General features: G+C 34.1%; 1 protein-coding gene and 1 pseudogene across 3 annotated transcripts; both read left to right on the forward strand.

Annotated features, from left to right (window-relative positions):
* Positions 1-1,784: 1,784 nt before the first annotated feature.
* LOC146883997 (large ribosomal subunit protein uL6m pseudogene) lies at positions 1,785-4,668 on the forward strand (annotated as a pseudogene). 2 transcript variants are annotated; one of them, XR_014984448.1, is made up of 2 exons: positions 1,785-2,010; positions 4,122-4,668. The product of XR_014984448.1 is annotated as a large ribosomal subunit protein uL6m pseudogene, transcript variant X1 (transcript). The 2 variants fall into 2 exon arrangements; XR_014984449.1 differs by having other exon boundaries at positions 1,792-2,010; positions 4,105-4,668.
* Positions 4,669-5,768: 1,100 nt separating this feature from the next.
* Positions 5,769-11,896, forward strand: LOC114163009 (kinesin-like protein KIN-7F). The gene is made up of 13 exons (XM_028047053.2): positions 5,769-5,962; positions 6,074-6,358; positions 6,554-6,643; positions 6,761-6,861; positions 6,960-7,073; positions 7,163-7,244; positions 7,341-7,408; positions 7,497-7,562; positions 7,660-7,784; positions 8,905-9,223; positions 10,040-10,894; positions 10,988-11,283; positions 11,458-11,896. The coding sequence occupies exons 2-13, from the start codon at positions 6,118-6,120 to the stop codon at positions 11,735-11,737; spliced, it is 2,637 nt and encodes an 878-aa protein (XP_027902854.1). The 5' UTR covers positions 5,769-5,962; positions 6,074-6,117; the 3' UTR covers positions 11,738-11,896.
* Positions 11,897-12,245: the final 349 nt, after the last annotated feature.

The raw sequence follows: 12,245 nt of genomic DNA on the forward strand, positions 1-12,245 counted from the left end.
TTTATGTTGTTGATGAGGAATGGGAGCACCCTTGCCTATTCCCCAATTACCTGGAGAAGGGTTCCAAATACCATAATCGTCTGCATCATAAAATCCATCACCTTCATTCATGTCATGAAGCTGTTCCAGTGTTGAAGATGGTGACGTCGGTGTTGTTGAGGATGAGGATATTATTGCATACATTCCTATCGTCACAACCACTGCTATCTTAATCAACTTCAACCATTTTTTGGAGGTCATGATTTTCGTTTGAATCATTGTTTTTGTCTCACACAATTCCACTCATTTAACTGTTACATGTAGTTTTTGCGTCACTCTAACAAATTCAACAAAGTCTCCTATTATAATATAGCTAATTTCTATCTACCATAATTATAGTTCACGATTTTTCTTCTATTTTTGTTGTAAGGATGTGTTTTTTGAAAGTATGAATATGAAAAAATACGAACATGAATTTGCATAAATTTAAATAAATAAATTAATGAATAACCAGATAACGACCGAGTAATACTCCAACACCTTAAAAATTTGAATCCACTATTAACATATGTATCAAGACAAATATTATTTGTTTACCTTAAAATAGATGTTATAAATTAATAATAATAACTTCAATTTATTTAAGAGTGGAATAAAATTAAATAGATTTATATTAAAATAAAACAAAACAAAAAAATGTACTTAATTTTTTTAGAAACTATCCTTGACAAAATTCTTTTGCTCACACTGAATGAATGATATATCTATCATGATCTTTGAATGTTTTCTTGGTAGCAATCAGCTTGATGGATAACTAAATATATTTATTGAATGCAATAACTAATATGTTTTCTGATTTAGTGAGGAAGCTTGATGATTATTTTGAGAGTTAAAGTTGTAAAATATTCACATATATACTCAAATTCAAAAATAGCATAATTGTATTCAAACTACAAATTTTGTTATTTGAATGGAAAGGGTGAAATGAAATAAAAGTATCTGCGGTGTAATAATGCGAATAATTTAACATTTTAATAAATTGTACAAAATTATTAAATTATAACTATTACCTATATTAAATACAGATAAAATTAAAATTAGGTCACAGTAGTTTGACAATTTAAAAAATAATAATAATTGATGTAAAATAAGGTTGATTAAAATTGAAAACCTTAAAATTTCACCTTATCTTAAAATGTAAAATATATCCATCGTGATATAATTTATAAATAATTATAATTTAAATAAAATAAAAAATTAAGAAATAGTAGAACTTGGAAGAAATAAATAAATAATTGTTTGATTTTTTCAGGAGAACTGACATGACATAATATACTCTTAAGATAATTTTAATTTAATAACAACTCAACTTTATAATTCAAGATTGGTGGTTATATCCTTGTAAATTTTAATAAAAACCGCAATTTTTTTAGTTGATACTGTATAACATAAACTATTTTTTTCTCCTGAATTCGTATGTAAGAGGTATTAAACTAATTATTGTGGAATAGAAGTATTAATAAATTATCATAATGTTATTTTTTATTTAGTTATCTGATATCTAAAGTATCTTCCTACAATTGTGTGATTATTATAACATAAAATTGATTAGGTTGGGCCAATAAAAGTGGCTCATGAAGTTCTTAATCCAGGATAATAAATTAGCGAGTTAATTATTTCATTTTATTTTTTACAAAGTCATTTTATTTTATTAATTATAAAAGTTAATAAAAAAATATTATAAATAATATAATATATTTTTTGGTGCATCATAAATGAAATTAGTGTAATAGAGAGCAATTAAATTCAATTAAAATCCCACCCATTCCATCATTTACAGGAAGCCAAACAGTTCAGGGAGTGCTCTCCCTTTCTCCACCCAACCTCGCGCAGCTTCTACTCCCAACCCGCCGCAGACGACGGCGAGGGCGGGCGACGACGACCGAGGACGACTGTCTGCGACGGTGAACGGTTCAAAAGCAGGAACGAACCAAACCAGTAAGAAGAACAAGAGATCCTAATCCCTAATTAGTGAGTTTTCTTCACTCTTCCACCTAATTTTCTGCAGCTGAGTAAAAAAATAATTTAGATCTTCCAGCATGAATTTCTCACATCCTTCAATGAAATCTGCACCATTCAGTGAGCATTTGCAGTTTATCAATTATTCATGTATGATAGACTGAAGCTTATTTGTGATATTCACAAGGATGCTTTTTTACTGTGTATTAACTGGAAAAAACTAAAAAAATGTTTAGCACACCGAAATTTACATCCAAATCAACTTATTACAAAGAAAATTTCCTAAGTTCATGATATACACAATGGACTTTGAACTTCAATTTGTTCCAGACTCTGGGTTCACCAATGGTTGAGCTGGAAGAACATTTGATCTTTGCTGGACCAGTTCATTCACAGTTGAAGCTAGCTGCCCTATTTGAGTCTTCAAATCCTGGATAGTTACTTCAATGGAGGGATCAATTCTGTTGTTTTGTTGTTGTGCCACATATCATTGTGGATTGTTGATGTTGGTTAGTAGGGCCTTGAATTGCTCTCAAAAGCTGAGTATTAGGTGTAAGCTTAGGTACGGCTATGGTATTCTGGAAATACTGTGCGTGTGGTAGAGATGGATCTGCTGGAGTGTAGTTTGGGTTAGGGATCCATCTCGGGTTGCCTTGCTGCTGATTCCCTGCTGCTTCTGAAAAATTCCAGCCACTAGTTGTGCATCCAAATTGGCTACATCTTGAAGCTGTGGGCATTGGTCCGTGAAATGGTCACTTGCAGCACATAATCCGCAATGTTTAGCTACAACATTAACCCACTGATTCAAGGCTATCTTCCTCATCACTGTGATCAATTCCAAAATTTTGTTGCCTATCTTCATATTATTTTCAGTCAACAATTTTGTCCTTGAATAACATTTACTTCAAGTTCATGAACTGCCCTGCTGGTACTTCCCCTAATGCCGAACTACTGGCTGTTTTCAGCTATGTTAGAAATCAAGTAACGGCCTGCAGCTGGTGTCTTATCCACAAACACCCCTTCACTAGCAGCATCAAGCAAATTCCTGTCAGCCATTGTCAATCCCACATAAAAGTATTGTAGTAGCAGTTGTTCACTAATTTGATGATTAGGACAGGTTGCACACAACTTGTTAAAACGTTGCCAATACTCCGGGAGGCTCTCTCCTTGTGATTGCCTAATTCCACTGATTTCCTTTCTAACTGATGTTGTCCTTGATGCTAGAAAGAACTTCTCCAGAAATTTTCTTCCCATCCAGCTATCGGTTTTGGTTGAGAGAACAACCATGCTTTGGCTGCATCACATAAAGAGAAGGGAAATGCCTTCATTTGAACCACTTCTTCAGAAATGTTGGCCGGTTTCATGGTTGAGCATACAATGATGAACTTCAAGTGTTTATGAGGATCCTCTCCAATCATTCCATGAAACCAATGATAAGGGACTTATCACTCCCATCAAGTAACACCACCAAATGAGCATTCTTTGCCAATGAAACCAACATTAGTAAAACTCATGTGCGCGTTTCATTTTCAGTTGGAAGGAACATTTCATATTTCAATTATTATTCATGCATTTGGTATGCAATTTTTTCAATGATACATCTGCTCCACTCTGTATAGTAATTTACACTTGCTCCTGCAGAATGCATACTATGATTTCGATAAGTGTTACTTGTCTTTCATCTTTTGTTTGCAATGGCTTAATAGTAAATGATAATTAATATATTTGTGTTTTAATGAGTATGATATTACATATGCTTCCCCTGTATTTTCTTTCCTGTTTTATTTAATTGTCAAAACCTTTAGTTTTTTTATAATGGACTTTTGTTTTTGGGTTCGAGAAATGTTGAGGTGGGTAGTTTGAGCATTGCTCCCACCAATTCATTTTGGGTATAATTTATGTCCGAGGAATGATTGAAGTCTTGTAAGAATATCTAGTGATTTTGTGATTTTGTGGGAGGAAAAGAGTTATTTAATATTTTGCTGGGTATAGTATTTGTCTTAATTACCTATTTCCAGAAATATCATTCTGAAATATCTTGTTCCTGAGTACGTAACATTCTTCCTCAAAACAAATGCAACAATTTTCGTTCCCTGACAATTTTAGGAAACTTATTTGCTTAGGAATTGATGGAGGCCAAATTTTTCCGCCTTCTGAAGATTGTGGGTGTTGGATACAAAGCCAGAGCTGAAGCTGCAGGTCGTCTATTGTATCTCAAATTGGGGTACAGCCATGAGGTGGAATTAGCTGTTCCTCCTGCTGTCCGAGTTTTCTGCTTCAAGAACAATGTAATTTGTTGTACAGGAATTGACAAACAAAGAGTGCACCAGTTTGCAGCTACTGTTCGGACCTGTAAGCCTCCTGAAGTTTACAAAGGCAAGGGTATAATGTATGTTGATGAAGTTATCAAGAAAAAACAAGGAAAGAAGTCTAAATAGTCATATAATCTTTAGGTGATTTGGTGAAGTCTAGACTGAGATGTACATTGGCTACACTCTGTCTGCACAAATCACTATGATTAACTCTAGCCTTCAAACAATTTTTGTGTTGGAATCCTTGAACATTATGGTAATAATTTATTGCTTTGAAATAACTATAATTTCTTGTTTCAGTAGGATTGATATGTACCTTTAGAGTTTATCTTACTTTAAATATAATATTCTTATGAAAGGCTCCTATTCTTTTCGTTCCTTATGGTGGTTGAAAAAATGATTATAGGATGGCTCGTCTTAAATTTAACCTTACCTCTTTTCCATTTTCCTCTCTACAAAGTTTTACTTTAGTTTATCTTTGATAATTGAAGCTCCTTTGTCCACATTTTTACCCATGATTAATAACTACAATTTTTTTTTAGATCTGTGCGCAATTTAACTGCTTATTTTGATGTTAGCAACGTGGTTACATGCCTTAAGTAGACAGAAAGCTCTAAGTAGAATAGGAACTTCAAAGGTTTCCAAATAGAGTAAATTGAAGTCAGTGATTTAAGCTATTTAGTTACTAATATTTATGATATAATTATGTCTACATGTATGTGTTGAATATCTTTAAATCTATCAAGTGATAGACAAAAAATGGAGAGAAAATTTAAATCTCCCATTTTGATTCCTTTTCCAATTTTTAAAAACAAAGGATAAAAGATATCGAAATATCTTCTTCAATTTCATCAAATATGTTGTACTTATTTACAAATATCTTAGCACAAATAATTAATTTTAATATACAACCAAAATAAATGTTAACGTACTTACTAAAGATTGAGAGTGTAGAATTAGAACAACATTCCATAAGATGAGTTATAAAGGAACTACTTTATTGACTGTTTGATAGATAAAATATGAAGCAAGCAATTGTGTATATATAGTATATTATAGATTGAGAATAATATTGCATGCACAGATTGGGATAGTACTGGTATTTGTTTGTTTAAAAGGTAAAGAAAGATAAATTATTTTCTTACAACTAACCAAGTGCTTGATATCCCATTTTTAAGGGTATATCATCGTTAAAAAAAACTATTTATAAAAAAAATAATTAATATAAAATGGGTATAAAAATTTGTATATCAGAGCAAGTAAAAAGAATAGTTAATTTAAGTAAGATTATTAATTAACGTTTAAGACCAAGTTAACTTGTTTTCTTATAACAAGTTATGTATGGATTATGGAGGCTCTAACAAAAATAAGAAAAAAAGGAAGAATTGGTGGCACGTGTCACAGAGGGGTGACATTGACAACGTGAAGATGAGTGAGATTTTGATCGAGGGTCAAAATAGCGAATGAACTTGAAAATTTTAGCGGGGTTAACGTAACTGTTTTATGTCTGGCTGGTGGTTACGGAATCCAGAAGCGTGGAAAGGAACACAACGGTTTTGCCATCCATTACCAAACCTATTCTGCTTCCTCTCTTCCTCCTCTCCGTTCTCTCTTTCTCCGGTCACTCGCCGGTGACAAGAATGCAGAGAACGGTAATTATGTTTATTTCATCATCCACATTTTCGTATTAATTGAATACAATCAATCCTTGATTTGCTTCCCATACATTTCATTATTGCATGTTTTCGTCTTTCTATCTGTAGGGCTGAGACGCTGCGTTTAGGAGTGCTAAGTGCGTTTCGCGTGGATGACGAAGATGAGAGACAGAGCGTCCATGGCGGACGCCAGAGAGGAGCGGGGGAACGTTGCACTTTCAAATGCCGAGGAAGAGAGGATCTTCGTTTCGATCAGAGTAAGACCTTTGAACGAGAGAGAAAGAGCGAGGCACGATGTGTCTGATTGGGAATGCATTTCTACCAACACCATCAAATTCAAGAACAACGGCCATGCAGAGCAGCGACCTCTGTCAATGGATACATATACCTTTGGTGAGAAACATGAAGCTGCTAGTTCTGTCATGTCCATGTGTAGCCTATGCTGATATCATTAGGGTTCACGTGAATCGTTATATTTTATGGATTTTTGAATTTTTATTTGTTTTTTACAATTTGATATTTCAGTTATCCAGGTATTTGTAACCTATGTCAATATTATTATTTATTCTGATGGTGTATTGGAAACAGACAGGGTGTTTGGGGAAAAGTGCAAGACAAAGCAGGTGTATGAACAAGGGATTAAGGACGTTGCCCTTTCTGTGGTTAGGGGTGTCAACTGTGAGTAATTTTCTTCTTGTTTGATGATTCCTGATTGTGTAATGTGTTTACTGCTGGGTCGGCTGGTGGTTTCATTTTTCTTTTAAGGGGATTCTCATTGGTGAAACGTAATCTCAGCTAGCATTTTCGCATACGGGCAAACAAGTAGTGGAAAGACGCACACAATGACTGGCATTACTGAATATGCAGTAAGGGACATATATGAATACATGGAGAAGGTATAGAACAATTCATATCCTGGTCTCATCTTGCAATGAAATGGATATGTTGTTCTTCGATAGTTGCCGAAAGGTTGACATCTCTTCTTCCCTTTCAGCAAAAAGACAGAGAATTTGTAGTCAAGTTCTCTTCCATGGAGATCTATAATGAAGCTGTTAGAGATCTTCTCAATGCAGGTTCTACTTCACTGAGAATTCTGGATGATCCAGAGGTAAGTTGGGTGGTATAATTTCATTGCTCTGTTGAAGAGTTCCTTGCTTAGTTCTTTTGAATGATTAAGAATATATGCACCTCAAACAGAAAGGAACAGTTGTGGAGAAACTTACAGAAGAGACACTGACAGATAGGGGACAGTTACAGCAACTCCTTTCGATATGTGCAGGTATTGGGTGCTACATTACAATATTGTTTTACGATTTACAGCTTTATAGGCTTTCCGGTGCTCTACTTCAAGCCATATATGCTTGTGTTCTTGCAGCTGAAAGGACAACGGAAGAGACAGCGATGAACGAAGCTAGCTCCAGATCTCACCAAATTATTCGATTGGTATTTCTTTTATCATTAAATTGCTTAGTAATTGACGGAGTTCTTCTCATTTTATTCCTAAATTTTCTCAAAATGATGATTCCTGCAGACAGTTGAAAGCAATCCTCGTGATTATGTAGACGCCGCAAGATCTGGAGCTCTATTCGCCAGTGTGGTATGATCTTTGTCCTATCCCACATATATTATAGTAGGATTGTCTCTGTTAATTGACTCGTTGATGAAATGAACAAGATTTGGTTTCTTTTGTACAGAATTTTGTTGATCTAGCAGGAAGTGAACGTGCTTCTCAAACATTGTCAGCTGGCACAAGATTGAGAGAAGGTAGCCACATAAATCGTAGTTTACTGAGCCTTGGAACTGTAATCCGGAAACTAAGGTATAATTTACTCTCACGTACTGATTGAAAATTTGGGTAATTATACCTAATTGCTTTAATAAATTAGGTGATATAGCTTGACATGATTAGTCCGAAAAATGACCACATAAAGTATGTACCAAGGATCCATCAGATTAAACTAAAGGCACGATGAGCAGATTCTTATATCTTTCAATGTGGTCACTGGTTTGATTATGATTATGTACATGGATCCGATCCATGAAGTCCAGCCCGTGGACAATGTTCTAATGAATCACCCTTTATGGAAAAAAGAAAAACATGAGCCCAGACGGTACCTCACAGAGCAATTATTGTACTTGAGGTCACTCTACCATCTTTTTGCTACATGAACACCGTGACAATAGACACTTCCAAAGAAAAAAGAGAAATGAGTTTATATAAAAAATAAAGCGTCTCCCTATTTTATTTCAAAATTTTATGATTGAAATATATATAATTTTTAAATTTGTCTATTTTGTTGAATACAAAATCTAATCTGGTTTCAAGTTGGGACATTGTAAACTTAATTCAATTTGTATATATAATATATTAGTTTGGGCATTACTAACTTTTTTCTAGTATAGAAGAATATATTAACTTAATCAAAATATCGGATGAGGACTAAAATATATTGGTAGAAGCTAAACTTGATCAACGCATCACTTGACTTAAGCTTCCGTAAAATGGATGCGTGGTCGATAATGCTTCGATGACACTAGTGTTCCATTTGAAGATCCTGTTTCCTAGTTCGTTTGCTAGCCATGCAAATCCTATTTAAATTTAAATTTTCGTAAATATAAAACGAACTAGGACTACCAATTATAAAGGGACATTTTTGGGAAATTTAATCCAAGCATGGTCTAGCCAGCTTTTTACTAATTCTAGAGAAACAAGACTTACTTTAATTAGGCGCTGGAGCACGTGTGTCTTTTCGAGCATCTGGTTCTAAAAATATTTGTTTTGATTCATCTTTTGACTTGGACATTCCTGAACAACATTTTGATCAATGAAAGTTCTCTTATTTTACAGTTCCTTCTATTTTTTTCTTCACCTTGTTAATTCATCAATTGCATTTTTTAGTATAAAACCCTAAATGCTAAACTATAATTATTGTATGCAGCAAGGGAAGAAATGAACACGTACCTTACAGAGACTCTAAGCTTACTCGCATTTTACAGAACTCCTTAGGTGGCAATGCCAGAACAGCGATCATTTGTACCATTAGTCCTGCAAGGAGCCAGAGTGAGCAATCAAGAAATACTCTGCTTTTCGCTGGTTGCGCAAAACAAGTGACTACTAATGCTCGGGTCAATCAAGTGAAGTCAGACAAGGCTTTGGTAAAACAACTGCAAAAGGAATTGGCCAGATTGGAGAATGAGTTAAGGAACTACACCCCAAATACCATCTTACTCAAGGAGAAAGAACTCCAAATTCAAAAGGTGAGGGCAGATTTAATAAGTTGAGTTCTTTTGTTTTAATGTTAGTTTGTTGCGGGTCACTTATCTCGTTTTAATATTTTTAGTTTTTTTTTTTCAATTTTTTAAATTAATATTAATCTTTTATTCTTTAAAACTAAAAAAAATTAATCTTTTTTGTCCAGACATCTTGCACGTACCAAAACACGTAATTATAGCGAATACTTAACCAAAAATATTTATTATACACTTTAACAAAATCAATAACAATATTAAAAAATGATTAAAATAAGATATATATATATATATATATATTCTAAATTACAAAATTAAAAAAACTAATTTAAATTTATAGAACCAAAATATATATATATATATATATATATATATATATATATATATATATATATACGAAGTATATTCAACTGAATTATATTTTCCAGCGTTGATTACTTTTTGTTAGGTTAAAGAAAATTTATTCCATGGTTTTGCCGGGACAGAAAAAAAAAATAGCCTGAACGCGTCATGACCATTTCTTTCAGCTATGAACCATAAGAGTAGTTTCATTATATATATATATATATATATATATATATATATATATATATATATATATATATATATTCTTTTATGCCATTGATTTTCTCAGTTTGATTCGCTAAGCTTACGAGTCACGGAATAGAGGGGAGGCCTTTTATACCCTAGTTCCTTAACAATCATAAACAGCGTACTTACGAAAAGAATATAGAGAAGGAGACATTTGGTGTAGAGCATTCTATTTTTGATAATTTTTATTCAGTTTATCCTTTTCTTTTTCTCACATGATTCGAAAGCATGCAGATGGAAAATGTGATCAAAGAGTTGACTCGGGAACGTGATCTCTTTCAATCTTCTGCTCAAAATAAGCTCCAGTCTGCTGAAAAAGATCAACCTATAAGAGTAGGCAAAGATTCAGCCTCGGGATTGTCAGGAGCTAATAATTTCCTTCGCAGGATGGACAGCGCATCTGAGAATCTTGACATAACAACATCTAGTTTACAGCATACTGGAAATTCTGATGACGACTTTCTTTTGGATGGCAATTCTCCAACGTTTGTTGGGCCTGATCCGTGTCAGGGTTGGGAGGAGATGGCCAGCAGAGCTGCTGCACCTGAAGATGACTGCAAGGAAGTTCCATGTATTGAAGTAAAAGAAGTGGAAATAGACCACAAAATAGATGCTAAATCATCCTCAGGGAATGAGCATTGCGAGTTAAATCCTGCTGTCGTAGATAATACCAACAACCTTATTGTGGACCTCCTAAAGGAATCCAATGGGTCTTCTACTCAAATAGATAAGGTGGATCAGGAATCTTCAAAACATCCTCACATAAGTAATTTGCAGCAGAAACCTGCCACACCTCAACTCAAGGAGCCGGAAAAGGTATCCCGCACATTGCCAACTGAGGTTGAAAGGAGTAACTCTAATAGTTCGGTTTGCTATGAGGACAAGCTACCCAAATCAAAGTTACAAGCCATAGAAAGAAATTCTTCCCGAGAAAGATCTTTAAGTCAAGAGATGAATACTTCAGTTGAAGACGTAGAATCCCTTTGGGATTCTGATGTGGAGGATACTGCCAGCATCCTAAATTTTGTTGTAGGGATGAACGAAATGGCTAGGCAAAAGTCGCTGGACGAGGACATGGATGATATTATGGTAAGCAGCAGATGCAACCACTAACACATACTCTAATGCTGTCTGTCCATTTTGCTACTACTCCAATAATTCTAAATTTTATTTATTTATCAGGTACGAGCAAGAACATCTGGAACCGATAAACGTGTGAACAGAGTCAGAGGTGTCAGTTTCAGCGGAACTCCGGGGCCTTGGAATTTTGAGACGCAGCTAAGAGATACGATTCAACTTTGGGATGCATGTAATATACCCTTGGTACATAGATCCTACTTTTTTCTTCTCATCAAAGGCGAAATTTCGGATGCAGTGTACTTTGATGTAGAACTCAGACGTTTGTCTTTCCTAAAGGACACGTTTTTTAACGCAACAAACAGTACAGCACATGGTTCGGATGTCACACCTAATTCAAGGTAAAATCTTTTTGTTTGATGAATAGAGTTTAAACATGCAATTCGCATTTATCTTTGCCAATATGATCAATCAGATAGGTTGATTCTCATATTGATCATCCCATGTGAAACTTTACATGAATAGTACTGTAAAAATATTAATTTGATAATTTTTTTTTCCTTTTTACTGAGCAGTTTGATGGCACTGAATCGTGAGAGGAAAATGCTAAGCAAGCAAGTGCATAAGAAGTTTTCGTGGAAGGAAAGAAACGAACTTTACGTGAAGTGGGGTGTGGACTTGAAATCTAAGCACAGAAGTGTACAGTTGGCATGGTGCTTATGGACGAATACAAAAGACTTGAACCACGTAAGGGAAAGTGCTGCACTTGTTGCGAAGCTGGTTGGTTTTATAAACTCGGGTGATGCCTCAAGGAAAATATTTGGATTAAGCTTCTTATCCCGCTGGAAGCCCTAGAAATCCCATACTCCCAATCATCTCAATTTTTTCTTTCCCTCTTCCCACTCACATCTGACAAAACCATGAATAGTGGGATACCAAAAAAAAAGAAACATCATTTGTAAGAAATCCCGATGATACCTCCTTCAGCAAAAGAAATTGAAATGATACCAATAATATTTATGGAAAAAAGAAAAATGAAAAATGAGACCAGTGATAACATGGAAAGAGGTGAAAAATCATTTGTAAAAAGTTTATAATTTTTTGTAGTTACATAAGTTGTTATTTAATGTTAATGTATAAATATGGAATAATTCTACAAAAATTATAAAATATTTCTATTCATCTTTTTTACCAAATAAAAAGAAAGTTTTTCAAAATTATAGCCAACTCTCTACTCTTTACCGGCATCCGAATAACACTCAGAGAAGTTTCTTTCTTATTAGAGGATACAATATCTTGTTGTTCTATCAATCCCGTAGATTAAATTATAATGGAATCGTGACATTTAAAGTATTATGTTTTT

Source organism: Vigna unguiculata, chromosome 9 (genome assembly GCF_037176805.1).
Source record: "Vigna unguiculata cultivar grain cowpea cultivar isolate G323 ecotype 2 chromosome 9, ASM3717680v1, whole genome shotgun sequence".
Taxonomy (NCBI): Eukaryota; Viridiplantae; Streptophyta; class Magnoliopsida; order Fabales; family Fabaceae; genus Vigna; species Vigna unguiculata.